This window comes from Mycteria americana, chromosome 5, assembly GCF_035582795.1.
Source record: "Mycteria americana isolate JAX WOST 10 ecotype Jacksonville Zoo and Gardens chromosome 5, USCA_MyAme_1.0, whole genome shotgun sequence".
NCBI classification, from domain to species: domain Eukaryota; kingdom Metazoa; phylum Chordata; class Aves; order Ciconiiformes; family Ciconiidae; genus Mycteria; species Mycteria americana.
Genome location: NC_134369.1, coordinates 36,969,289 through 36,997,131, shown reverse-complemented (window position 1 = coordinate 36,997,131; position 27,843 = coordinate 36,969,289). Strand labels below are relative to the sequence as shown.

General features: G+C 35.9%; 1 protein-coding gene across 9 annotated transcripts in view; it reads left to right on the top strand.

Annotated features, from left to right (window-relative positions):
- Positions 1 to 27,843, top strand: part of GPHN (gephyrin) — a 306,539-nt gene that overhangs the window by 233,782 nt on the left and 44,914 nt on the right. For all 9 annotated transcript variants that reach the window (XR_012775918.1, XM_075502985.1, XM_075502988.1 and 6 more), the window contains 3 exons: positions 14,818 to 14,860; positions 18,246 to 18,383; positions 24,900 to 24,992. Coding sequence is in view for 8 of the 9 variants with exons in the window: in XM_075502985.1 (XP_075359100.1) it covers positions 14,818 to 14,860; positions 18,246 to 18,383; positions 24,900 to 24,992 (274 nt within the window). In the remaining variant the exon portion in view is untranslated. The remainder of the gene's footprint in view (positions 1 to 14,817; positions 14,861 to 18,245; positions 18,384 to 24,899; positions 24,993 to 27,843) is intronic.

The window sequence follows — 27,843 nt, the reverse complement described above, 5'->3', positions numbered from 1 at the left end:
AAACTTGGGATCTGTGTCTTCTGCATTGTGAAGAATTTGAGATAGAATTTGCTGCCTGATTTTTTTCATAGAAAACATCCTTGTAGACCCTATTTTGCACCTCAGAGTCCAATAATTAGGAAAAGCTTCTTTTTACCTCTTCCTTTTTATTGTCACCAGTTGCACTGGTGAAACTCTGGATGTGGTCAACTGATTTGAGAGGAATGGGCAGAAAGTTTTTGAAAACTTCTACTTACCTTTAGTTACAGAAAGATTTTCATAGTTTGTTGAACTCCAGGCATTGTAGGGTAGTAGTACTATATACCTACTTAGCCCCAGTCAGCACCTTAACAATTCCACTTGTCTAGAATGAGGTGCTGTCTTTGGTGCAGTTCAATTAAATCAAAGTGAGTTTCTTTAAAAAGTGATTCCCTTGTGGCAAGAGAAGTAAAGCTTTAATGCTCTAAAATGGTATAATGATAAAATACAAATTCATATGCTCTTTAAATTTCACAATATGCAATAAAGTTTTTCCCCCTTCATGAAAACCAGTTAGCTTCATGCCTGTAACTTTTGTAAATATTAGCAGGACTACTTAAATGATTTTTCTAAGAGTAGAAATATTAATTAGGAATGATGCTGACTTAGCAATTGTGCAGTATAGTATGTGTGTAATATATCTATAATTTACTTATTATCCAGTTGTCACAAAATATAGTAATTTATTTTTTTAATAGCAGTAGTTCACTTACTTAAGAAATTATTAAATCAGATTGGCTTCACTTACATTTTTAGAAGTACTCTGACTTCAGCTTGTATCTTAAAAATACCGTACAAAATACAAAACTAATGGAATGACCATTGAAGGTCCATAGTCTCCGAATTTATAAAATTACACTTAGGTAGTATTATGCAATGGCCCCATTTTTTATCCTCATTTGTATCTCAGACTTTTTATTACCAGCATCAATCTCTCTCTCTCTCTCCCCGCCTTTCTCTGGCTTCTGCATGTGCTATGTGTTTGGCTAAAAGTGTAATGAAGGAAACCTATTGATCTGCTTGTTGAAAGTATAGTGGCAGCGAAATGTTTACTGCAGTGCTATCCCCTGCCTTTAAAAAAAAAAAAAAAAGTTTTTCAAAGAGGGAGACACTCAGGTCTGTAGCTTGTCATGTGTTTTATTTAGCCTCATTGAGTGGTTAGAACATGATGCCTTGTGTTGTGAAAGATCTGCAAAGTTTTGTGTTAGTTTTCTCTCCCACAAAGTACATTATTTCCATAAAAATAGTTTTGGAATATGTATCGGCTGCATACTGATTGATGGGATTTGATAACATATTTAGCATTGTTAATAAAACAACAGAGACTTGGATTATCTTACCTGATAATACAAGAACAGAGGGACCAGTACACGGAATTAATTAGCAGCAGTATTCAGAGAACAAGAGAAAATGCTGTTTCCCGCAACAGGTAGTTGACTTCAGAAGTCCATTCAGAGACTGCAGGAGGATTTTTAAGTGCTCTAGGTTAAGGTATTCTATATAGTATACATTACAAAATGTTGTAAATAACTGAATCTTGTTCTTTAGAACTAAAGCTGGGTAAGAGACTGTTTGTCCTTCTACTTAGGCTATTTTTAATAGAAGGCAGCACTGAAAGACCAAGAATTGCTACTTGGACTTGCAGGTGTTTACCACCAGCATAGAACCTAGAGTTCAATTTTAGGTCCAGGCTGTTAAGTTCACTGTTGATATCTGTTGTAAATCTGCACTACATAGCACAACAGATTTAAGGATGAGGGGACCACTTATGTCGTAAGGGCAGAGGGGACTACTTTTGACAGTCAGATTCAGGAGCATCTTTAATGTGTGCTCAGTAAGCCCAGCATTTTGAAATTTGCTGCCTACCTGCAAATTCTGCATCCAGGACTTCCAGAAGGCTTTTCTGGCTCCAAGAAAGTACGCCAGCTTCTTCGTGCTGGCTTAAGAATGTGGCAACCCTTTATACTTTGTCATCCTTTTTTAAAATTGGGTTTCTTACTCTTCTATCTAAAATACTTCTCTCTAGATTTCTAACCAGTGGGCCAATTAATGCAATTTTTAGTTAGTTTATTCTGATATTATAACTTAAAACTTTCCAGAAGCAATTTGCCAGATAAAAAATTTAGACGAATTAATTTAACCTTGGTAACAGACTGTGCAATTGTCAAATAACTGAAAAGGTCTTCTTCAGTCAGGCACCCCAGAATGCTTTAATGTCAGTATGGTTTTTATAATTATGGAAATTTTTTAATGTAAAGGAAAATTCTTAGTGAATATCCATATACAATGTCTGAAACTTGAATTGCATATTGTTAAAGGTCTGTCTCTAGCACTGTTTTTGAAGATCATTAGAGTAACAGCAAGAGAAGTATAACAAAATTCTAGTAAATGTAAATAGATTTGAAATACTATAGGTGGTCTTTAGACTTTCAGGTATAATGAGTGAATTATATGGTTTTGTTATTGGTCAGGTTATTAGGCTGGTTTTGTACTCAATATATATGCCCTTGACTTGTATAACTTCTCCTTCTGTAATAGGAATATATCCCATAAATAGGGAAAGCACAAACAAAATCACACATAGTAATTTCTGGAACAGGATTTCTTTTTCTTTGCCTTTTCTTTTGTAAACTTTTCAGTCTATATATCAGCTGGAGATTTTTTTTCCCCAATATAGAGAATTTCATTCAACCCTTACAATCACAGGGTGACATAATTCAAGTGAAAAAGTGCTTCAGGAGATGGAAGACCATGACTAAGAAGAGCGGGCCTGCGCCATTATTTTCTCTAACATAAGATCACTCTCATGGCATAAACAAAGATTGCTCTTAGACAATTAAGGCTATGCCTTGGATAGGGGAGACAAAATGAAGTAAATGTAAGCAGCTCCTCTCCACTCTCTTCTCTGCTTTCAAGCAGAAGTCCAGCAGATAGAGAATTTGGTTCTTTACATCTGACATAAATATCCTGATCCATTGAAGAAAAATTGCTACATTAAATTAAGATTGCCTATCTCATTGCCTTATGAAGCCCATATGCTTTGTAGAGATGCTCTCTGAAATGTGAAATAATGTTTTTCCAAGTTAGCGCTGTTTATTAGAGGGAATGCTGAGGTTTTCATATTATTTATGGACATGGTTTAATTAACTTGCCAGGTATCCTCAGCTTGAAAATGGAAAAATACCTTGATAAAAAAAAAGTATGTCTTTATGTATCAGTGTTATCTACAGTTCAAGAATAAATGAACACAACAGAGCCAATAAGGATCCAATAATCATTTGGGTTTTGTCCAACTATATTGGTACAATCTAGTCCTGGTTTTCTGTGTTATTTTTTTGCAGTTCCTAATAGAACAATGAGGTTTTAAGTAAAATTAGAATTTGTAGGCATTTCTTTTTCAAACATGAACAAGAGGTCAAAGCTTTCTATTTGGCCATTGCCATTTACATTTTTTCTATTGCATTTTGCTTTGCTTATAGTACTACGTTACTCTAGGCTTAAGAAAAATGAATGAATTAAACTTCTTACTTTTAGAGAAACATGGTTTCCTCGGTGCACATTAAAATGCAGAAATTTATGAAAAGCCAGTCATCTGGTTTCCTTATTCGTAAAAAATAGCGTTGCTAGTTCTATCTTCATTCTTGTTATTGGGATTAGTAGCTGCACAAAATATCTTCTGTAGCATTCTCTCTGCCATACCAGAATACAGAACTGTTCTTGCTACAAGAGTTAGACGTCATATCAAGAAAGGCATTCATGACAGCTCATGCATGAAAGTATGGCAAAACTTCAAGTTACGTCAGGAAGGAGAGTGCGTTATTACAATAATCTGATCAAGGTATACTGAATAACTTCGATGAATGACATTTTAGATATTTACAATAAAATTAATTTTTTAAAATTCATTAAGAAGTGTTACTATATTTGTACTTTAAAAACAATTTATCTTTGTTTACCCACTGCTGAATCTCAAATTAGACCCATTATTAGTTCATACATTCAAAATAGAAGCAAAATTTTACTTAACCTTACAGCTTCTCTGTGCACGGTACTTACCTTGTGACTTCTGTCAAGTAAAATTATCCCTTCTTATTAACATTTTGCACTTATTCTTTTGTTCTCTACTAATAAGTTCAGTTCAAGCACTAAGTTCATTTACAAAGAACTATTTAACATTCAGGAGAGTGGTAAAAACTGGGATTTTGAATGGCGTCTCGTTTCATATTACACATTTTGGCTTAAAACTTATCTATTCAGCTTATCAAAACTGTAATGGTTTTGTTGATTTTTATTATGGTAAAATGCTTCCCAGCTCTGCATTTATTAGAGAGAGAATAAATAAAATTAAAAGTGTCTATTAGGAAGCATAGGCACTAAGAAATTGAATGATAAAATCACAGCTGTTTTCCAGATAATGTTATATAGATTTCCATATTCTAAAAATCAAGTAATTCAGAAATAATTTCCATCCTTCCCCATTTGGAACTTTAAAGTTCTTTGCTTTTTGTTTCAAGACAAGTCTTTGTTTCTATTTTAAATGCCCATCTCTGAATTTTTCCCTTCTTCTTCCACAAAACAGGGAGACATTTCACCCTGCCTTATGCTAGAGATGTGCAATCCTTTATGAAACAAATTAGATCAAGTCAGAGAGCTATGAATGTCATTTTCCTTTTGATTGGTTATAGTTTAGACTCATGTACATAATCTACATTTGCATTTTCCAAAGTCAGTCTTGTCATTATTTCTCTATAATTGCATCCATTTAAGCAAAGGGTTTTTTCCATTTTCTTGTGCTGTGCCATACCTTGGACTGTACGGCATCAAAACAGGCTTGATTAGATACAACTGTGAGATTTCTTTTCTAGACAACCACTGTTGTCCTTTTAAATCCAGTAGCGAGCTCCTCACCAGCATTCAATGTTTAGTATTTATTTGTTTGGGTTTTACTACTTAAATCAGTTTGTTTGAGAAGCCAGACATTAGTTTGTATTCTGTTACACTAGTAATAACACTCAGTGCAACTGCTCTCTAGGTTCAGCTCCCAAAGCAATCTAACTCTTCGGAGTCAGCTTCAGTAATAGAATCTATGGAAAATTAGTCTAGAGTCTGAAATAGTAATAAATCAAAGTAGATCAAAGCTTCTATTGCATTGCTATTATGGCTTTTGGAGTAATCACTGATGTAAAATGCCATACGTGTGGTCTAATTTACATGTATCTCTAGTGGACAGTGTCTGTTTTAACACATGGAAATCAAATTAGATATACACAGCACTGTCAGTATCAGTAATGTCTTGCTCAAATGTCAGTGCGTTCCTATCAGTGCTCCCTACATTACCTTCCTCTTTTTCCAGTTTTTCAAATGCAGTTTTGTAACATGGAAACAAGTTTTTTTGCTAAGTGTAATTACCAGAAACGTTTTCATTTAAGAGCTGGAGGGGAGAAAGAATGTCATTATTCACAGTATTTTCCATATCCCTTTCTTTTCTATGAATTGCCAAGATTCAGTGCTGCTAGAAGCCCAGCCAAATTAATACTCTGTTCTCAGGCACATAACTGCTGTCAGAAGGCTGGTGGTTGCCATTGTGCTGGACCTTGCAATCCAGACTGCCAAATTCAAGACAGCACTAAAGGAATCTTATCCTTTTGAGCCTTTGAGGCTCAAAGCAAAACCCTAAGTGCAAATCCTCTTCCTGCATTTGTATTTCTGATGACTTTCAAAAATAATTTCTAACTTGGGTTTGACAGTACAGTTCTCAGTGCAGCATTTGCTCGAGTCCAGCCTCTCCTTCCCATAGTTTATGAACCCTTTGAAATCATCACGTTATTCATCCATGATGATTCTGATTTCACTTTAAGGATTCTCCTCAGAGGAATATAGTCTGTGTTTCTGCCTCAACTCAAAGGCAGAAACCTAGCTCTTCATACAGTAAGTTCACTGTACTGATACTTACTGCTCAGATGGATTCACGGACTGAAACTTTATTTTCCTTAACAGTTGTTGCTCCCTAGTTGGAATCTTAACTTAAAAGAGCTTTATTCATTTTTATACTTGAAAGTGTACAAGTCCGAGGTTTTGACTGAATACTGTATACATCGGTGACTATAATATGCAACATATGTAAGATTATCGTTACCTGTGTTTACTAGTTTTTGCTCTTGTACTTGAAGCCCTTCAAATTTGATGCTCCTAGCTCAAATAAAAATGTTAAGCTTAACTGAAATCAACTATGTTGGAGTTACGCCAGTGCAGAAATTCTGATCGGACCACGTGGGGAAATGTGTGTTCTGTTCCTGCTCATATAGTTAAAAAAGTAGTCCAACCATTCACTTTAGAATGATAATAACTATAAAAATCTCCAACCAAAATTGCTGGTAAATGCCAATGGAATAAGCTGAAATTTAACTTTAAAGATGCTATAAAAACATAAGAAATTGGGTGATGGCCTTTTGTTGACTCTTTAGGCCTGAAGTTTCACTGGTCAGTTGATTGGTGGCTTTTGAAGCTTATCATTGTTTTGGTTTTGTTGTTAATGTTTTCATGTGTTCATATTCTTTTAACATAGAAATGCAAGGAAAGTTACCTTTGTAGTCAGCTTCCAGGAAGATAAGATTGTAAGCATGAAATACAAGTTGTAGGCTTTGTTAGCAATTACAAGTTTGATTGAAAATCCTTTGAAGGTCAGTGGAGAGATGCTTTTTTACTCCCACAGACCTTGCATCAAAGGGATGGAGGCCTGTAGGCCTCGGACCCGGTAGGAACAAAAGCAGCAGAAGCTAAGAGTTCCAAGCAGGCCTCTGTCCCTTCCCCACCAACATTTATTCAGATATTGACAATAACTAGATATTAAGAAAACTGAATTGTGTTTCCCAGTTGTAGCAGATGGAGTGAATGGTGACTATAGCTATTCTGCTTTCAGTTCAGGAGACATAGCTGTCCACTGGAACAGAAAACACAATGCCATAGCAGAAGGCCCTGGATGGGTACCAAGGAAGACTATATTGCATTTTCTGTCTCCATATTAATGCAAACTTCATGTTTCATGCTGGAAAAACTTCTAACACCATTTTCAGGGGTACTCATTGTCTGTCTGTCCTTCTTGAGACACATATTGAGTGATGTTCACGTATGCTGAGCACTCCAAATGCAGTTGAAAAACATGGCAGCTGAAGGGCTTTGCATTCTGTAATTCAGCTGTAGGCATGTCAAGTTAAATTTAGTCTAGATGTCTCTGGGTCTCAGTTTCCCATTTGTAAAATGAAGTCATCCCTCTGCTTCACAAAGATTTTGTAAAAATAAATTCTTTCATGTGTATTAGGACATTTTACATTGTAGAGCCGAGCACAACAGAAATCTATAAAGAACTAAATAATTCCCCATTCAGAAGAGAGTTTGGATAATGTTTAGGAAGTAAAACATGAAACTAGTTTTTGAACAGGGAGATTAAAATGAAATAGCCTTATCTTGCCTCATGCAGAAGCCCTGCTGAAAATAATTATGATGAAATCGTAATGCCTACATGTCAAAGGAAAAATAAGAGTTGCACACATAACATTGGTCTAACCTAAATGTTGTGTTTCACTTCAACTTGCCAATTTTCCTTGACTGTATTCAAATGAAGAATTTATTTTAAAATTCTGGTTTTGAGGATCACGCCATTCAAGAAAAACAGTTTCTATTTTTTGCAGTAATGTGGAAATTTCTTTGTTTTAGTGCTGCATTGAAATTGGCTGTTGCTGGGTCAAGAAATAGAAATATGAAGATAGTTGAAATTTCATTTAAAAGCAAAATACTTGTAATAGAAATGAAACTTTTTGAAGTGACATACACTTAGTGTATGTCAAGGGTTGGAGAGTAATTTATGGTGTGCTTGAGGACAAGAATTTCTATATATCACTTAGGTATTTTTAGTCCATCTGATTGACAGCAGTTTAAAAAGGTGGTTGAACTGGAATGGACAAGGACTTTAAAAAGTCTTAATGCTGGTCAGATAGGGTATAACTCAGACATGTGGCATATACTTGTAAGGCTAAGCTATTCATCAATCTAATTGACAGGGTGTGAGATTGTATGAAAATAAGCAAATAAATCCCATTTCTGTGGCAAACAACAAGGACAACAGGAATCTCTTTCTCTTGTATCTCTTTGGAAAGAAAATTTATTCTCTTTGCCTTTATTTACACTATCTATTTCTCAAACTGGAGAATATTTCCAGGGCATTGGGGATTGTTTAAGATTTTCATTCAAACAAATAAAAGATCTTGTTCACAGCTAATAATACAAGTAGTAGAACTTTTGATTTTCCCAAGTGCAGTGTTCCTAGAGATTTCTTCTGTCTTACAAATCCCATTTGGATTCTGTTAGCACAGGTTAGAAATATCTGTTGCAGGTTGTGCACAAATTCTTTGGCAATAATTTTTATGTCTTGATTTAATAAGGGCTTTAGCTTACACAAAATGTGTGTCCTCTCCATATTTGGGTATTATAATTAATACTGCTTCTCTGAACAAAATGAGTATGATCTTGAATAAGCCCTGAACAGCCCCTAAAATATCACAGAAATGTCTTTCCAGTGTTATTCATACAGCATATCTGTATGCTACCCCATACTCTTAAGAACACAAAATCCAGCTCATATTTTTTTTCTCATAAAAATGTAAACATTTCATTAAAATTCCTGTGAAGAAATAAAAACCACTTCCTTTCTCTTTGCCTCTTTTTATTCTCAACTATCAAGCTTACGCTGCCAGTTTGTACTAGCAGGTTTGCTTTCCCATTAGCTTTCTGACTAGCAGTTACTATTTATCTCCTTTTTTCCTGTATGTATCAGTTCTTTCTGTTTTCTCATTCAGTAAGGTGTTCAACTTCCAATTTTAGTTGATGTGTAAGATTTTGTCTGAACCCGCTTCTAGTCATAAACTTATTGATTTTGCATCTCCAGGACAAGGTCAGTTTCCGTTGAGAGACAATGAGTAATCAGCATCTTATTTGCATCCCAGAAAACTGCCCTTTGCCTTTTCATTTAATTTTGTTCCTAATATTGGATAATACCTTTTTTTATATACTGCTCCTGTAAAAGGAACCATTTCAGCCCTCATGTTTCTGCAGTGTATTCATCAATCCACTTCCACCATCCTGTTTGAACAGTAGTTAGGATGAACCATAATCTGACCATAAAATTCCATGTATGTGTTCATAGTCTACTGGGAAACAATGATCAAAATTAAATATACCTTTATCTAAAGTGTAGGTGACTAGGAAGAACCTCAGAAAAGAGAACTTAATAGTATATGGATGAGGACATAAAGGCATATTCAAGATCTGAAGATGACTTTTGTTCAGTGTCCAGTCTACCAAGCGTAACAATAAGTGGTAAAAATCTGCTCCTAAAATGATTTTGGCTTCACATGATTTTTTGCTTATTTCTTCCCACTCACTCCAAATGAGTAATTCCTTGCATAGAATACCACATTATTCATATTTAAATTTTGGTGAGATGAATCCCACCAACAGTGCTGCTCCTTTTTAAAAATGTGTTTATGAGTGATGTCTGCTGCCACCAGGTTCCTTCAGCTCACTTTCCTTTCCCTTTCAGAGTTGTTCTCAGTATAACAAGAAAAAAATCATTCTGTAGTTTTAAACTGACTTTAGTCCTAATTCAGATGGCCATAAAGCATACTCTTAAGACCTTGCATATTCAGCTCAGTGTAAAAGTGCTGTTTGAATAGGAATGCATTCCTGAAATAGGAAGATTGCATCTTGTAATAGGATTATTTAATCCTCAAATACTTTCTTAAAAGTTTTCTGTACGCAATTCCAGATATACTTTTCCTGTGAAATTTTTTTAACATCCTCATTTTTATCTTCCATATTAATTCAATCAAAGCAATTGTCTCTGTTCTTCAGATTAGATTTAAAACAATTTTTTAATGAAACCAACCAATGTATTTCATTACATTTTTTAATTTGCTCCTATTTAATCTTATGTATATTGCTTAGAATAACAGGCCAAAATCAATTTTTACAATATTAATACACCAGTTTGAGATGTTGTTCACGGTTTAGTTTTATTTTATGTATTTATTTACAGATACTGATTAATGTATGTTGCACTCTTGGGGGGAAAAGGTATTTTAGGCAAGAAACACCGTGCAAACCCCTACAGTTATAAATCAGATCATGTGTGATTTGAAATCTATTTAAAGCAGGCAAGTATTTGAGAGACCATTCAAATGGCATGTGCACAGAGTATATTGTACAGAATTCAGATCATATAATTACTAGTAAATCACACGTAGAAAAAAGCAGCAGCAGCATACTTTCCCACATCACACAGAATAAATTGTCTTCATAAAACTGCTGAAGTTTCAAGGAGAGGTTATATGAGTTACGCACTTTCTCACCGACAGTAAGTTGTGGTAGGTGCAATACCTCATAAACAAGCCTGCCTGGTGTTTATGAGACAGTTAGAGGAATAGAGTTCTTAAATTGTTAACGGCTGCTGTGCTTTGCATACCCTGCTTCCTTCATTACAGCTTGGCGAACTCATTCCCTTTGCTGTACCTTAGTCCTCTGTGTCTGTATGTATGTTTGGGTTTCTGCTGGTGGTTCCACATTCTGCATGCTTTCCTAAAAGTGGAGCGATGTGCTTTCCCATAAATGATAAAGGTTATGGGTTAGCCTCCTACAGGCTCTGTGTTCCTGAGAAACGGGCTCTTTCTGTTGGTGGTAACTCATGTTTTGATGTAATTGTTCTGAATTGTTCTTCATGTTGTAAAATTGAGTTGAAATGTACTTCCATAAGAGTTAGCTTTTCATATTGGGCTGGAAACTCTTCATCTTTGTGTAGCAATTCATTTTATTATAACCAATGGCTTTTAATTGTACCTCCCATAATGAAGAGCTGACTTAATACTCTGTGCTAATCTTGTTATGACTTTAAAAAGGTAAGTAATTTCTCTAACCATTCCTAACAGTCATGGTAAAGTGTTAAAGGGTTTTTCAGTTTTCTTTTTTTCTTTATTTTTTACATGAATTTTTCACTTGTAGCATGAACTTTTCTTTGTGTCTTTTTCTACTTTTCTTGTAAAAAAATTTTTTGTGGACTGATTTTTATTTGCAGCAAAACATATCATGTAGATTTAAATAAATCCAATTTAGTACAGTCATTGATTTCATTTTTCAGACTAATCATGATTGATAGACAGAAATTTTCAGCAGGACTCTTTATTTTACCATTCCCTTAATTTATTTTTGAGTACTTTATTTCACATTCTATTTACTACTTCAGCCTATGGGAGAAACCTTACTCTGCATTCCAGCATGATGAAATTATATCTTAAAGAACATAAAACCCAGTTTGCTTAAAAAACAGAGTAATGTGAATTGAATGCTTTGGGTTTGGTTACATTCTGCCTGAACTACACAGGGGAATGGTACTGGCTGGTAGCCCACTGTATCTTCTGCCAAGGTACATTGTGAGCCAAGAGGCTGTAGAATGGACAAACAATACATCTATACTTTCCCTGTGAAAGGAGAGACAGCCATAGGTTGTTATTTCTGTAACTACCTGTGAATGAGAAGAATTGTAGTAAATAATACTCCTAATCACTCGCCCCAGTCAGTCATGGTACTATATGCAATGTAATATGGATTCTTTACTTAGCAATAGCTGTGAAAAGAATACAGATTTTTTCATAAATGTCACAAATAACAAAGTAGTAAAACATACAAATAATGAGTGTGATAAAAGGCATTTAAAGCACATGACCCCATTTATACAAAGCTCCATTGCTGCTAAAACTGTATGTGTTAGAAAACTGGTGGGTTTTATTCAAAATCATATTTTACTGCAGTTTTGTTTCAAAATAACATTTAGGATATCAATGTGCAATTCATAATAAACAAACAGAAGTATTATGTAATAACTAATTTTGATGTCAGTTATGTTAAAACATGGTTTGTATTCTGCAGCTGTGAGCATAGGTTGGGAAACGATCAAGTCTAGCTGATCAAGCCTTTTATTTTATTATCATGGATTCCTCTTCCACAGCTGCTTTTAAAATTTGTGGGAAGCAAATTATTTCTCATACTGCATATGTTGCCCATCAGGTGAGTGATAACATGCAAACTGTAGGCTGGGTGTAAGAAATCAAAAAGTAAATTTAAAGTCCTCTGTGTGCACAGAATTAAAAAAAATGACCTATAAGAGGCTGCGTGTGAAGCCAGCTGTCTTTTGTTACCATTGTCATTTGGACGCTGTAAGAGCAAAATTTTGTCGGCACGTTTTTTATATTAGAAGATTTGATCTGCAAATCTCGGCTGCTCTGTTCATTATAAATCTCTTGTTTTTGTCCATACACTAGCTCCACTATAGGTTGGAAGGGCTTAAAGATGAACTGAGGAGGAATAGAGGCTACAACTCGAGAGTAACTATTACTGCTCAAAGGAGCTGTTTTCCATTCGCAAACATTGCTTTGCGCTATGGGTTTGGGCTCCTTCTGTTCCTCCACTTTGTTGAAGACTCTCTCTTGACTTCCATTTTACTTCTTTAGCACTGTCTTTGTCTGCTAACATTTTTCCTCTTTCTCTAGTAGCTTTTATCTGTGTCCTTTGGATCACATATTTTACTTAGTTTGTTTTAGTAGATCGTTTCAAATGTTTGTGTTTTGTATTTTTGGTTTTTTTGCCTTTTTCTTTAGGACTATGTTATCTCACTGAGTTTCATTCCACAGTTTGCTGAATCGCTTGGTTATTTTGCAGCAGGCCCATTCCTCGTTTTCTCTTTTCATATGGTTTTCAGTGAGAAATAAGAGAGCCTCTTCCATTTTAAACAGTAGTCTTACACACGTAGGCCCATGTCTCCTTTTGCACACACCATCTTCTGCCTTGCCACATCCATCCTGCTTCTCCCTCTCTCTCTCTCAGTCTGTGCCTCCCTCTCTTTTGTGCTTTCTTTCCTACCATTTACCATCTTTTTGGTCCAGAATTGTCCTTTGGTAAATTATAGGTAAATATTTACTTCTTTCGAAGAGACTTCATGTCATGCCTTTGAAATCTGGTAAAACAACTCTGGGCCAAATTTGGGCATCATTAATATTTTGTTTGCAGTTTTCTTGTATAGTATTTTTGGTGGGAAGGAGGGAGGCTTTGGGTTTTTTCTGTTTGTTTTTTTTAAACAACAGTTTTTTTCAGGGAAGGACACCATAACCCACTCTAAGTTGCAACATTACTTTTCATAAGTTATTCCATTACAATAAGTAGACTGTGTTGCGCTGTAGAACCCAATTTTTTTATGTGAATATACATTTGGGGCAAGCTGCTGTGGAACAGAAGAAAGAGGTTTAGAAGCTGGGGCACAGTTGGTTTGAGCCTTAAATGGGTTGCTCCTTTTTGGAGACAGCTTTTTGGGGGTTGAGTGTGTACCATTCTTCATCAACTGTTAGATCATACATATGCACTTTCTAGGCAATTTTTCTGTAACTGCAAATTGAAACCGTAGCCTGAAAGATAATCTGGATTCACTCCTTCACTTTTTCAGCAGAGTCAAATGTTCTGCAGGGAAATTAAACCCTCAGCGTCACCTGTGCTATTCCACTTCGTTCACCATGTGTACACGGTTTTACTTTATTAGTCCTCTCGCTGAAATTTAACAATACATTTGTCAACAAAGTAAAAAAGAGGTTTCCGTTCATACTGTCTGAGAGGTTTGTCTTCCTGTGAAGTTTACTTTAGCTGGGGTTTTGTCCACACAAAAAGCTTTTTATTCAAGTGTGACCAGTTCAGTCAACTGACCTGCCAGAAGATAGACTGCTGTTCAAATTAGTTCATCTAAAAACTTGCAATGTCAGTGTTATTATACGATGTGCTATCTTTCCAAACCTGAGAAGAATTAACAAGAGCTGATGCTTCAGTATAGATAAAGTTTAAACTGTGTTGTGTTTACAGGACTGATACTCTTCAAAAAACAATTCTTTTTTAAATCTGCATGGTAAACAGATGGAACGCTAAATATCCAGTGTTACTAGAATATTAGACCGATGTGAATCCTCCAGTTTCCCTGGAGTCAGACTAATGTATCTGGAATAGCACAGTGGCAGCTAAGCATCTAGGAAGAGGATTTGTTGAGAAACCAGTTGTCATTCTCACACAGATACTTTTTAAAGTAGAATTGCACTGTAAAATTCATCCTGAACATAAAATTTTTTTTAACCAAACAGAAACAACTGAGTAAATTTATCTGGCTCCAGCCAGGAGCTGTTTATACAATTGTGAGTTGCTTATACAATTGCGAAGAAGTCTTATTAGATATCTTCAGAATCAACACAATCTAAATTGAGTATTTTAAACTCTTTCTATAATACCTGAAAATATTAATAATAGAATTTTAAAGCAGGTCATGATAATGTAGTTATGTTAGTATTTTGTCTAATCATGAAACAGGACCTAGAGTCAGAGTTACTGTAATTACAATTGTATAAGAAAATGTGGATTTTCTGTTTAAAACTGGAGCTTAACACGTAATTTTAACCACTGTGTTCTTTGACTTTACTCTATTACTGTCCTTAGGCCATCTTGTTTCTTATGAGGGGAGGGTGGAATCAAATTGCTTGTATCAGATTCTGTCCATCAGCTACTACCCTTCTGCTTAAATATACTTATCTCATGTAGACTATGTAAGAATGTTGCTGAAAATATGTATAGCCTCTGTCTCAGATCCCAGGAGCTTGCCCATTATATCTCTGTATTTTGCATTCTTGTTAACTTCTGTAGCTCATAGACTCTGTGCTCTCTCTGCAGGTCCAGTCTAGGTGCAGCAGCAAGGAGAACATTCTCAGAGCAAGTAAGTACTGAAACTTCATAGCTCTGTTGAGAAACTAAGACTGTTCAGAAGACAGCAAATGATAATCAGATGAGAAGAGAAGGATATGGTTGGCACATAAGTGGGTTTGCAGAAGAAATGTAATAACTTAAGACAATGAAATTCAGTCCAAAGAGAAAATAAACATGTAAATAGCTCGTAGTGTTCATGTATTAATGGATAGTTGCCTTTTAATTTTTTCTTCTAAGTTGTTCTTCTAATGACATGGAGGTCTGTGTTGTTCGTGGTGATGTATTGTTGTAAATGATCATGCATGTGCAGCTTTTATGGGGAAAAAGAATCAACACTCAGAGACAATGCAAATGGAAATTCTCAAGTTGAATATGTATGATTTTTATTTTCATACCTGAATTGAATGTTGGGTTACAGAAAACCAAACCAAAAAAATGCACAGGTTAAGAATTCAGATTTGATTCAAATAACCTGTTCTTTAATTTGCACAATTCCTTTCCTTTGTTTTATGGGAATCTCTCCTAGTCTGAAATTTGATCCACCATATTTAACAACAGGAATAGGAAGTTGTTTTGGTGGTAAGAGAGAAGGCTGTCAGGAATTTTCTACCTTATGCAACCAATTAACTTAGCTGCTTCAAAGCTAGAGGATTATTTTGTCAGACAAAATGCTGCTTAATATAAGTAGTTCTTTTTAGAGCCATCTGGCATTTGACATTAGTGAAAGATAACTTGGGAAGGTCTGAGGAGTTGTTTAATGTCATTTACTTGTAATTAAAAAGTACCACTTAGTCATTTTAGAATTTAAAAAAATAATTATTTGTTAGTCTCCGGGTCTGTTTAAATGTATGATACCTCTAAAAGAAGAGTTAGCATTTGTTTGTAGGAAGAAATAGGGAGAGAGAAGGGTTAGTAGTTACACATGCATTTTTCTTCCTTTCTTCATTAAGGTTATTCATGCTAGTGTTAAACCTGAAGGGGCTCTATTTTTGAGTATGTATTTTCTTGGCTTCTCTTGCAGAAATAATGGGTGTTACTTTTGGTGTTGAAACAAAGTTGTCAGAGATTAGGGGATTTTATTTATTTTCAAAAACACTGTGTTGAAGAACGCATTTCTCAGTAGGTTTTAACAGAACCTTTGACTTAAGCAGATGATGTGTATTAGATACAGGGTGCCAGATCTGAAGGTAGCACTCTGGTCACCATTCAAAGCATTCAAAACCTCTGAATTCATTCACATTTTAAGGGTTAAAGAGGTGAAATGTTACTTTCTGAAGTAGCTAACAGTGAGTTTTAGGTAGCAGTAAAACATAAACATTAAAGCACCTAATGGCTGCAGCGTAAAGGTTGTTTGCTGCCACACAGTTCCCCCAGCTTTCACTGCTGTGACATATTTTTTCCTAGCATCTTCCTTCATTTTTTCCAACTTTACCTTTTAAGAAAATAGTTTCTTAGTTTATACAGTCAGGAAAAAGCTTTTAACATACATTGTGTGGAATCTGCTGGACCTGCAGGAATTAGAGTGCTGCTAAGCAAGGTTTCTTTCTCTATGCAGAGAAAGGTATGGGAAGTTTGACTGTGTCTCACAAATGCTTTCCTTTCCCTTTCCTCATTTTTATGACATTGTTAACAAAATATAGGCATAATGGAAAATGTAAGCTTGCTAGGGACATCCCTGTTGTTAAATCCAGGAATGCAGTTTTTCCACTAGTTACACTTTTATCTTACAATAGTTTAATTTGGATCATTTCTCCCTAGTTTGCTTATGAGAAAGTCATGTTTAAGAGTGTGAAAATTCTTAATACAGTTAAAATATATCTCATCAGCTGTTTCTCTCTTCCTCAGTATGCCAACTGCTATGTTAAGGAAAGGAATTAAGTCAGTCAAATTATTTGTGCTTGACAAATTCGCAGTGCCTGCTTTTATCGTCATGTTATCTTCTAAATACGTACAAAGAGATTGTTCAAATAATTTCTTCCAGAATCTTTCTTGGGTCTGGAATTAGGTAGGCAGTTTTATTTGTCTCCACTTCTTCCTCTTAAAGATAGTTACTGTGTTAAAGGCAAAAAATAAATTAATGAACAATCTCCCACACAGAGACAAGCATGTGTCAGTGCTGAAAGAAGTTTTGTATATACAGATTGATTAAGCGACCTTCTCTTCTGAAGGAAGAACTTAGATTGCATGATTGTTTTACTATTTTTGTAGTTATTTTTTATTAGAAGACTACACTTAAATCAATAATCTATTTTTTTCCAGAATGTGAAGGCATGTGCAGCAGCAAATGGGATATTTAGGTAGCTACTGCAAAGCAAAATTATGTCATTAACAATTAGTTTCTATTATTTGTTAATGCTATCTTATTATAATTTATGTTGCTTTAGGAATATCAGTATGTGTTACATATAAATCATCCACTTTGGCTCTCATAAATACCTTCTTGTTCCAGGCAAATTCATTCAAGATACTTCTACAAATGTCATTTTCTTAATCTTTTGGTTTGTATCTGTTACTCTGGTTTACGTATTCCTGCAACAGTTCCCTCTCTTCAGTTGCTTGTCTTCACTTTCAAAATCCTTGAAAGCTTGTTGTCCCCTTGTTTACTGTCTCAGTAAGTATCAAGAAATCAAACATGCTGCTGGCTTCATTTTCAAACAACTTTTGTTATATTTTCTCCCAACCTGTCCCTCATACTTGGGAAAAGTAAGGTTCCATTAATCTATCCTACTACCTTCACTCAAATTATACATTTAAACGTCACTTTGCTATGGTGACTACAAAACCTTGACAATGGGTAGGATGCCGACCAGCTGGAAACACTGTCTGCTGTCCTGACTGTCCAGTGATTTCATTGTGCTTCCCTCTATCCTCCTTTCAAATCTTTTGACTCCCATCTCTCTCTTGGATTCCAAACTCACTGGGACAGTGTCCATTTTTATGTTTTATCTGTGCACTGCACATAGCATATTGAGATGTGTTTGTGGAGAACAGAATGAGGAGTGAACTGTCCTGAGTCCATAGTTCATAGAACTGAGTTAGCCTCAGATTATCATCCTCAGTGTAAAATCCTGCATCATCTTGAAGGGTTTCTGTTTCTGATTAACTGATCCTTTTATGCTCATCAAGACTTCCGGTATGTTTTTCATGACAAGTAAGGATCTATGCTTTTGTGAACTTTTTCAACTGTAAATTGCATTTTTTTTTTAAATCTCTCTTTTGATTCTAGTTGAATACAGTGCCTTCCCAGTGTCTGACATAAATGCTCAATAGTGATAACTAACTGATTTAATTTACCCCAAAGTGCTGGATTAATTTTAGTAAAGTGGTTTAAATGAACATCACTGTGTACATCTACATATTGTAGCATACATAAACTTGGTGCTCTCTTGTTGCAGGTCACAGTGCTGTTGACATTACCAAGGTAGCAAGAAGACACCGCATGTCTCCATTCCCATTGACATCTATGGACAAGGCCTTCATCACAGTTCTGGAGATGACCCCAGTGCTTGGAACAGAAATCATCAATTACAGAGGTATTTTAAGTTGGATTCTTTGTGAGGATTAGGGTAGTTATTTCCTTATTTTACAACCTTCTTAAGCACTTGCTCTTTTATTAATGTTGTGAGGTGTCTGAGTACCTTCTTCAGGAGAAACTGCTTCAGGAAATACCAATAACAGGAGCAGAAGTCTCCTTGCAAAGTCGGGAGAATGTTGATTGAGCTCAGTGCTGCTCCCTGGAGGAATCTGTAATGGAACTCTGATTAAATATATAAATGAATTTTCTTCTGGTCTGTGTTATATGCAACAAAGCTAAAACACAGAAACCACAATTTGTCTCAGTGGTCGATTTAACACTGGACTTTTGTAGATGCCAAGTAGCTCCAAGTTGTACTGTGATCGTTCACTCTGTTCTGTTACTGTGGGAGATTCTCACTAAACCCCCTTTCCAATCTGAGATTAATGATCAAATCAAAGTGATTATTGATTCCAGGTCACTTTTTTCCATGTCTATATATATCTTTAACAGTTCGTCTCAGTCTTTTTTCCTAGATCCTACTTGGCCTACTAGTCATTCCAGAATTTGCCTCTTCTTCTCATAAACACAACATAATTCCCTTTCTATTCTACCACTACATTTAATCCTTTTCTGATACTTACTTGCATTTAATGTTTGATTTATTGAAACTTTATAATCAAGGTCAACTGTGATTGGTTTATACAGTGAGGTTGTCTTAAAAGGCACCAAACAGCAGGCAAAATGTCAGACCTTGTGACCGTGTGTATACTCGTAAATAAATGGGGAGAGGTGAACCCATTTTCTGGTCTGAAAGGGAATTAGCAGGGCACCTCTCATGTTTATTCAGCTAAACTATCCTCCCTCCTGAAATAGTGTGTTCATAACGCCTATTAGGTGTCTCCCTTGCTTCTCCAATCCCTTACACCAAGCTTGGGCTTTATCTGGGAGAGTGTTCTTAGCACAGAACAAAACCATGACGGGAAGCATGCTGACAAGTTATCCTAAAGTAGGTGGGGAAGAGAAAACCTCCTCCAGGGTTTCCTCCAGATTTTCCAGCGGTAAGGTGGTGAGCAAAGAGATAGTGGAACCATGAGCCTCAAGAGGCAAAATGGTTAGGACATCAGTGGACTCCAGATAGCAGAGAGCTACAGATGTTTTCTGAATGGGATATTCTGTCTTCTGGCTTGAAAGTTCAAAGTTTTCATGCTCTTCACCAAATCTTTGTGCTGCCACAAATCTTTGAGATGTCTTCATATTGACATACTGATTTAGCAGACTGTACGTGGAATCACACCTGTGTGTTTAATCACTCCAAGTGGAGATCAGCACTCCCCTGTGCCTTGGTAGCAGGAAGCAGATCTCAGAGAAGATGCTGCATATCCTGCTTTTGGAACAGCACCAATACTGGATCAACAAGGAATATGCATATTACACCCTGCACTTCATAATGGTTTGCAGATTAGAAGAAGGCATTAAGGCATAAATGCCTGAGCATAGCTATTAGATCTTTTTGGATAGCTGTCAGTTAAATTAAGACAGCCCTTGTGGACAATATGATGAGCCATAGTGTTAGGTACATTTAGTCCAAATAGATGCTATGTATACAACACTGAACTCCTGAAATAAAGGATAAAAATCTGCCATGTACCTCCCTGAAAAATAAGCACAGCATATGTTTATTTTGCTATATAAGGTACTGTTAAGGTACTGTAGCATTATTATTCTTTTTAACATAAAAATAGTTTTGATTTTTTAAACCTCTAGTGCAAAACTGAGTGAAGAAATAAGTTCTTGAATTTGGGTTGTATTGATTATAGGGAAAAACAAGTATTGATAAGCTGTTATTTTTCCTTTTTTTGTCCTTGATTCTATAAATATGTCTTATTCTCTTGTCCTTTTATCTTTATTTTCACTTTTCTCCATCTCTCTATCTTTTACACTTCTGGATGAAAACTTAAATACTGTTTCACAACACTTTTGTGTTGCTGCCATTGTGTTTCTGGACAGAAGCTGTATTTTCCCTAGAAGTTAATAAAATGTGACTTTTATAATAATATGAATAATAAAAAATATTCTTCTAGGTAGACAGAGAATAAGCATAATCCTCACATGCTATATGTATGTTTATATATATAACAATAACATCGCCATCAATTTATATGTATACACTAGTCTTTGTGCAAGCATATTTGTAGCAACAGTAGGTAGCAGCCTTTTCATAGATCTGATTTGTAAAGTTCTTCATTAGAACTATAGTGAAATCAGACAAAATCACAGTATATATAATTTCCTGCTGCACCATGCTTTGGACAAGCTTTCCCCGTGTAATTTGTTTTAATATTAAAAAACATTCAAAATATGGACTAAGTAACAGTTTTGTGTTAATACTGACTGATAATGTTACCATACCAAAACCGGAGTGATTCTATTCAGACTACATGCTCTTCAAAATGTCCTTACAGAGAGAGAATGGAGGTAATTGGTCCTAGTGAGATGCTTATATTCTCTATAGAGTTTTATATACTCTAATTTGTCAAAAAGGCAATTTGATTGTTTCTGTTCTTATTCCACTACATGGGAGGATGCTGTCAAGATAAGAGAAGGTATTCTAGTATACTTTATAATATCTTAGTTGATACTTCATTTTGCTCTTCATGTTACCTGACATCAAATTCAGGCTGATTCTAAGTCTGGATCATATCGATTATTATTCCTGGCACTGTTATTCTTTAAAAAATAATGTTCTGAGTCTGCTGGGACACTTCAGTTATGACCCTCTTCCCTCCCACCCAAAATAAAAGAGTTAGGTACATGGTAAGATCATCAGCTGTAGAGATATATTCTTGGTTTAATATTCACATAATTGTACCAACAATGAAAATATTAACAAAGACATATTCCTTCATATTTTTGCGCTGTAGTGCAAAGTTGTATCTCACAATTTATTTTTCAACAAATATACACTTATTCTAGCACTGTAAGGTTTCCTAATACATAGTATGAAATCTCAGGATTGAGCCTTTAGGAGACATCCTAAAGGACACATCTGTGTCTGTGATACTGGAAATTCGATTCTCTTAATCGACAGATGCAAATCTCAAGATGGAATCTCATTTTGAGAAGTTCTTAAGTGATCACCATAGTGTTATACAGGCAAATACATAGGATTTTTTTGTGTAGGCATATATATGTATATGTGTATGTGTGCATGCGTGTGCACATATATGTTAGTTTGCTAAAAATATTGATTTTGAAGATTACAATGAATTAAGAACCAGTTTTTCATTTAGTTATTTATTCATTTATTTTTCAGCTAATATACCTGTAATTTCAGGAGATAATAAAAATGTGGTCCTGGAGGTCTGAATCCTAACTAACTGTACTCAGAAAAGCACTCTTGTGCTGTGTTTGTTTTCGTTGTGGTTTTGTGTCTTGAATTAACACTGAGCTTCTGAAAATTATCTTTCAGGAGCACAATTTCTCTGTAAGAAAAGTGAAATGTTTAAAGTTCTAGGATTGCAATTTATTTCATTAACAAATGACCTAATTAATTTTAACCTGATTTATTTACATTACTAAACATATTACATGGTATTCATCCTCATAAATAAAGCTGCTGAATGTTACTCTGTACAAGGAGCCAGTACAGCCCTGACTTTATTCTTGATTAAGTTAAGGCATGCTGTAGTCTCTCAAATCTAGTCTCTCCTAACATAAGGGGAAGGATGAGTAAAGTTATCTTTTGAAACATGACTTTCACATTGGTAAGTGTATTGCTTAGTGCCTGTATAGATCATTTAGCCTCTTCCATATTAAAAAAAAAAATGGACAGTCCTAAAACATTTTGCAGAAGTGCCATAAACCAAAGGCATCTGAAGCATATTTCCCACCTGCCATCATCAATATCCTGTATGAAGCCCCCAATTAGCCTTTTATTCCAGCTAAATGCAGTTACCTGAACATTGCTCTGTGGGTATATAAGGTTAAGTTTTTAGACAGCATGATAGTGATTATTCTTCTGAAACTAAGAGGAGGCAGAAGTTTAATTGATACTAAAAGTACAAAGCAGAGGCAATCCACACTTTATGGGCTTAAGCCTCAGAACAGAACAGGTTTTGTGATCTAGTCCAAGAGCCCTGTAACTTCTGTAGAGCTTGGACATTTCTTGCCACTGCTTATTCATTTTGAACTAGCTGATTATTTCGATAGCATTGCCTTTTCATATCACACTGAAGTGCTACCAGGGCAATACTTACAAAATGGGAGCAAATCCATCATCTCTGGTACAATACCCGTCTCACTCCTTTATCCCAGTACCAATACCCTGAGAAATCACAATTCTCCACAGAACTGTACCAGTTTCACCAGCTAAGCTTTAGAAAATATGCAAATTTGAAAAGTGAGTTTAATGTAATTCTCCATTTTGTGCTAGAATCAGAAAGCTATGGGCACCACAAGGGGCAGTTTGATGACATCAAAATATTTCAGAACATCTTTTTTGAATTACAATTAATCAAAATAAGGTCAAACAGTGTATTTCTAAAGTAATTGCTCAAATAAAGGAGAGTACAGAGGTACTTCATGTTGTGCTTCGGTTGCTGACTTGCTTCATTTTAAATGCTTAAGGCTTCAGCAAATAATTCTTACATTTTTCTCCCCGTAATGAAATTCGTTCCCACTACTGGCTGGCCATTTATTTCCTTCAAATATTGCATGGCAGAATGCCAGGGACATGCTGTTCAACTTTGCTCTAATTGGTGTGATTTTGCATGCAGACAAGAAGTAAAATGAAGCCACAACATGCCTGCTAAATTTAGAAGCATCATTTTGTATGAGGTTTTGTGCGTCTGTGAACAGAGGGTGTTTTTACTAGGCCTTTGATAGCTGCCTTTTCTATGCTATAATTGAAAAGTCTGTGTCTGCATTCTTTTTTTCAGTGCAAGTGTACAAGCTTTCGTGAGCTTTCTAGTAACTTGTATAGTGTGTGTCACAGACAGTGATACTCAGGGATGCACAGGCGTATGAATAGCCATCACAAAGGTGCTTTTCTAGTTGCTTTAACAGGTTTTATCATCATTTGCATGGCAATACCTATTTCAAAAATGCAACACAAATATTCGCCTCAGGCTGAAAGGTGATACATATCGATGTGAGCACAATGATGTTATAGTTATAATTAATTACTAACTAAACCACTTTGTGTTAATAAGTAAAATATAATCTCCATTATAATACCACTTCACTGGAGCTGAACATGTTCAACTCAAGTAGGTGCACTTTTTAACAAAACCTGTCCATTTAGTGTGCAATGTTAGGTCTTCTGCCTTCCCAGCGAATCCAGAACCACATCGATTTCCCTATCTGTAGAACAAGAAACACACTTCATGTGTGTCTCTCTTTTTTGGCATGTCTGAAAGACCATAATCTATAAAGTACATATCCACACAAATTCTCCTGGCAGAAGTTTTCATGCATCCTCTCATTCCTTCATACTTTCAGCTGGATATTGCCTTCCTGTGCCACAATGCACTCCTAAAAGCGGTGGCCTCTGTTATGAGATGAGCTTCCCTTCTTCTACTTAGACATACTGGAATCAAGCCTGTCTCAGTAGTTCTGACCCATGTGCCCCTTCCCAGTCCATCTAATCACACATGTAATAAATCTTCTTTCTCACTCTCCCACTGTACGAAGGGATAAGATACATATTTTCCACTCTGTTCCACATCATACTAAAAAAAAAGCTCTTGCTGGCGCTGTAAAAGCAAACAAGTAGTGCACACTTGACTGAGGCTGAAGTAATTCATATCAGTCTTTACAGGGAGGCAGAGCCAAATTACAACTCATCAGTCATAGTTGCTAAGTGAAGGGAAAGAGTATGTTTGAAACAGCTATTAAAATATTTAGAACTATAACAGCGTAAATTTACATAAATAATCCTGACACTTATGTGCACTCACCCTCCATTAAGCAGAAATGCTCTCAGCAATTAGGCAAAGCTAATCTATTGCAAAACTTCTCTGTCAATTTATGGAAACTTGTCCATCGTTACTGTTTATGTTGAGTCCTCTGGGCTCAATCCATCACCTCTCACCTTTTGCACACAGGATTCACTTTTGAAATGTTATTTTAAAAGCTTTTAAAAAAAAGAACTTTTTTTAAAAAACTGAAATACTGGAAAGTATGTATTTTTAAGAGATTTCAGGAGAAAAACTTGTCCTGAAGAAACAAATAGTTGTTTTTTTCTGTTTGATCCTATGTCAGAGCTATTACCTCTGGGTTTGGATACTTGGCATTCAGATCTTCTGTCAACAATTTCACCATAACCAGGAACACAGATTTACTGAACAAATCTTTCATCAGTACTTTCATACTCCAATCTTTTCTCATTTATGTGGAGGCAGAAATCAAAAACCTAAGATCTATTCATGTTGCATACACATACATTTCATCCATCAGAGCACACTGCTGTTCACTGTTTTTTTCCCTTTCACTAGCTGTAATGACATGGAACATGGTCTTTTCTCTTTTCTAGATGGAATGGGCCGAGTCCTTGCTCAGGATGTATATGCAAAAGATAATCTACCACCATTTCCAGCATCAGTAAAAGATGGCTACGCTGTCAGAGGTAAACACTCACTTTGTAGACATACAGTATAGTGTTTGTAAAACCACTTTATAACATGGTAGTTTACCTATTTTGGATCCAGCAATGGTTATTTTGGTTGAGATTTGATTCAGATCATTGCTGAAGTCACAGTTACACAGAATGCAGCTGTCTTGAAGGAAGCCCGTAAAGCTGAATTCAGATCTTTTAAGTGGATACACGTGTACACAAGCAAATGTACATCCATGTGTGCTCCTAGACATGCACCTGTGTTGCTAGTGAGTTTCTTGGAAACATGAAGAATTCAGGAGAGTAACAGAACATCTGTTTCTGAATGACAGATTCTTCTTCTATTCCTCTGTTGTTGATTTAATCAGGAATTTCTTACATATCTGTTACTTTGTTGAACTGTCACAGATCCAGCTTCCTATTTGTGAATTATTTTATGATTACATTAGAGAATTTTCAAAAATACATCTCAGAATGTACTCTTATGGAGGCACCTCAAAAGAAAAACTCATTTTTACTTTGAAAATATTGCCGTTGCTGTATATGAATAAAATGAGTAGTGTGACTTTACAGAGCAAGCAGTGAGTGGTTTCCCAGACCTGAATCCATCCTCTGCTTTGCCACTAGGTGCTGCATGATTTTGAGCAAGTTGCTTCTCTGTGTATCAGTTTTTCCCTTGGGAAAGTAAGACTAATGATATTCACCTCAGATACCTGTGGAGGAAAATGAAAATATATGTGGTTGAACATTATACTAGTAGTGATTTCATTGTGGTAGGGGTTGAATCATCGTAACACCATGTTGGAATTTCGACACAATAGCCAACTTTCTTCTAGGGACATTAAAATATCTTTTTTGTTAGTGGCAGCTGAAACAATGGAAAGCAGTTGTCCATGAAATAGACTGTTTGCAAACCCAGGCAATGGATGTAGTGCAATAGCTTTCCCATGGATTTGATATAAAAATAAAATTCCAGGTCTACAAGACGAGTTTGTCTGCAGCTGTCTGTCATCTACGTGTGTGAGAGACAGGCAGACCACTATGACCAGTAATAGTGGCAAGGGAGTGCAGATGTAGCCAGAGAAATACAGGTAATATAATGCTGAGGAAAGCTGAGAGGGTGAGCTCCGAGTAGGACGCTGACTGACAAGGGCCTTGGGATCAAGCAAATGCTGTCTTGCAACCTGATTGCTACAAGGTAAGGGAAAGCACAAGTACAATCTCAGTAAACACGCAGAAGGAGCAGAATGATCGCGAATGCCATCTTCAGCAACTTCTGTCAGAACCAACACACAAGACCCTTTGGGTTTGTCTAGCTTGGAGAAAAGGAGGCTGAGGGGCAACCTCCTTGCTTTCTACAGCCTCCTGAAGAGAGGAAGTGGAGAGGGAGGTGCTGATCTCTTCTCCCAGGTATCCAGTAACAGGACGCCTGGGAATGGTTCAAAGCTGCGTCAGGGGAGGTTTAGACTGGACATTAAGAAGCATTTCTTTACCGAGATGGTGATCAAACACTGGAGCAGGCTTCCTAGACAGATGGTCGATGCCCCAAGTCTGTCAGTGTTTAAGAGGCATTTGGACAATGCCCTTAATAATTAGCTTTAACTTTTGATCAGCCCTGAAGTGGTCAGGCAGTTGGACTAGCTGATTGTTGTAGGTCCCTTCCAACTGAAATACTATATTCTGTTCTGTTCTGTTCTATTCTTATTGTTCTCAGGATATGTTACCTCAGGATATGAGAAACAAAGCTTGTAGGCAGAAATCGTATTGACTACATTAACAGATATTTTTTACAAAAAAATGAAGGATTAGCTTTCAGTCACATAAACCTGTCTGCTCAATACTTGTCCACTTTTTTCAAGCTATATCAGTTGTACATCACCTGTAAACTTTGTCTCCATATCATTATTACTGGGGGAATAAAATCTAATTCAGTAGCATTTTATCAGGTTTAAAATAATTTAGCTTTTAGGGAAATTTTTTCTCTTCTTTTGCTGGATCATCCCAGTGCATTTTCTTCAGTGAAGGTCTGACAACTGTATTCAGTAGTGTTATATGCATTATTCAAAGACAAGTAGTTGAAGAGCCCTTTTCCACTTTCTTATTTTAGTTTGTTCTAAAGCTCATAGATTGGGCTGTTTGATAGGCTTTTAAAGTTAAGTTAATCATTAGTCTTCAAACATGACTAAGTACCATACATCAGCAGCAGCAGAGTTGCAGCTGATGTATGAGTACAAATGTGATAAATCATTATACAGACTGAATGGGCATCCTTCCCGAAAGCAGTTCTCAATACGGTAAGGTTATCTGGCTGTAGTTCAGGGCTTTTGAAATAAAAGGTATTTTATTTCAAAATACCTTTTGAAATATTAAGAGGTATTAAGATAAAAGGTTGTCACTGATTAGACTTCATCTCTGGGAAATCAACTTTTGACAGTTACAGATTTAAAATTAATAAAAAGACATATTTAAATGTGATCGTATGAACCCAGTTTGTCTGAACACTCTTGACAGCATGCTTGCTGTGCTTGGACAGGCAGAGTTGCTTGTGCTCCATACATGCTTTACACCATGGTAGAGCCTATAATGCCACTACTGCAACTTGCTGAAAGACCTTTGAGGCAGGCAGAAGCTTAAACTTCGTTAGTAATAGTGCCTTTGTTGTCCCTGTAAAAATCCAGTTTGGCTAAATTAGAAGTCCTGGAGACTCAGTTTGTCAAATCAACGGTCTCTGACTTTTAGTTTTCAGAATGGCTTCAGTGAAAGGTATAAGGTAACTAGTTCATTTCTACCTCCTAAAATTACAAAAAGGAACAGAACCCAGACTTCTAATGTGGCAGTCCAAGTTGCATTGTCTTGGCCCTAC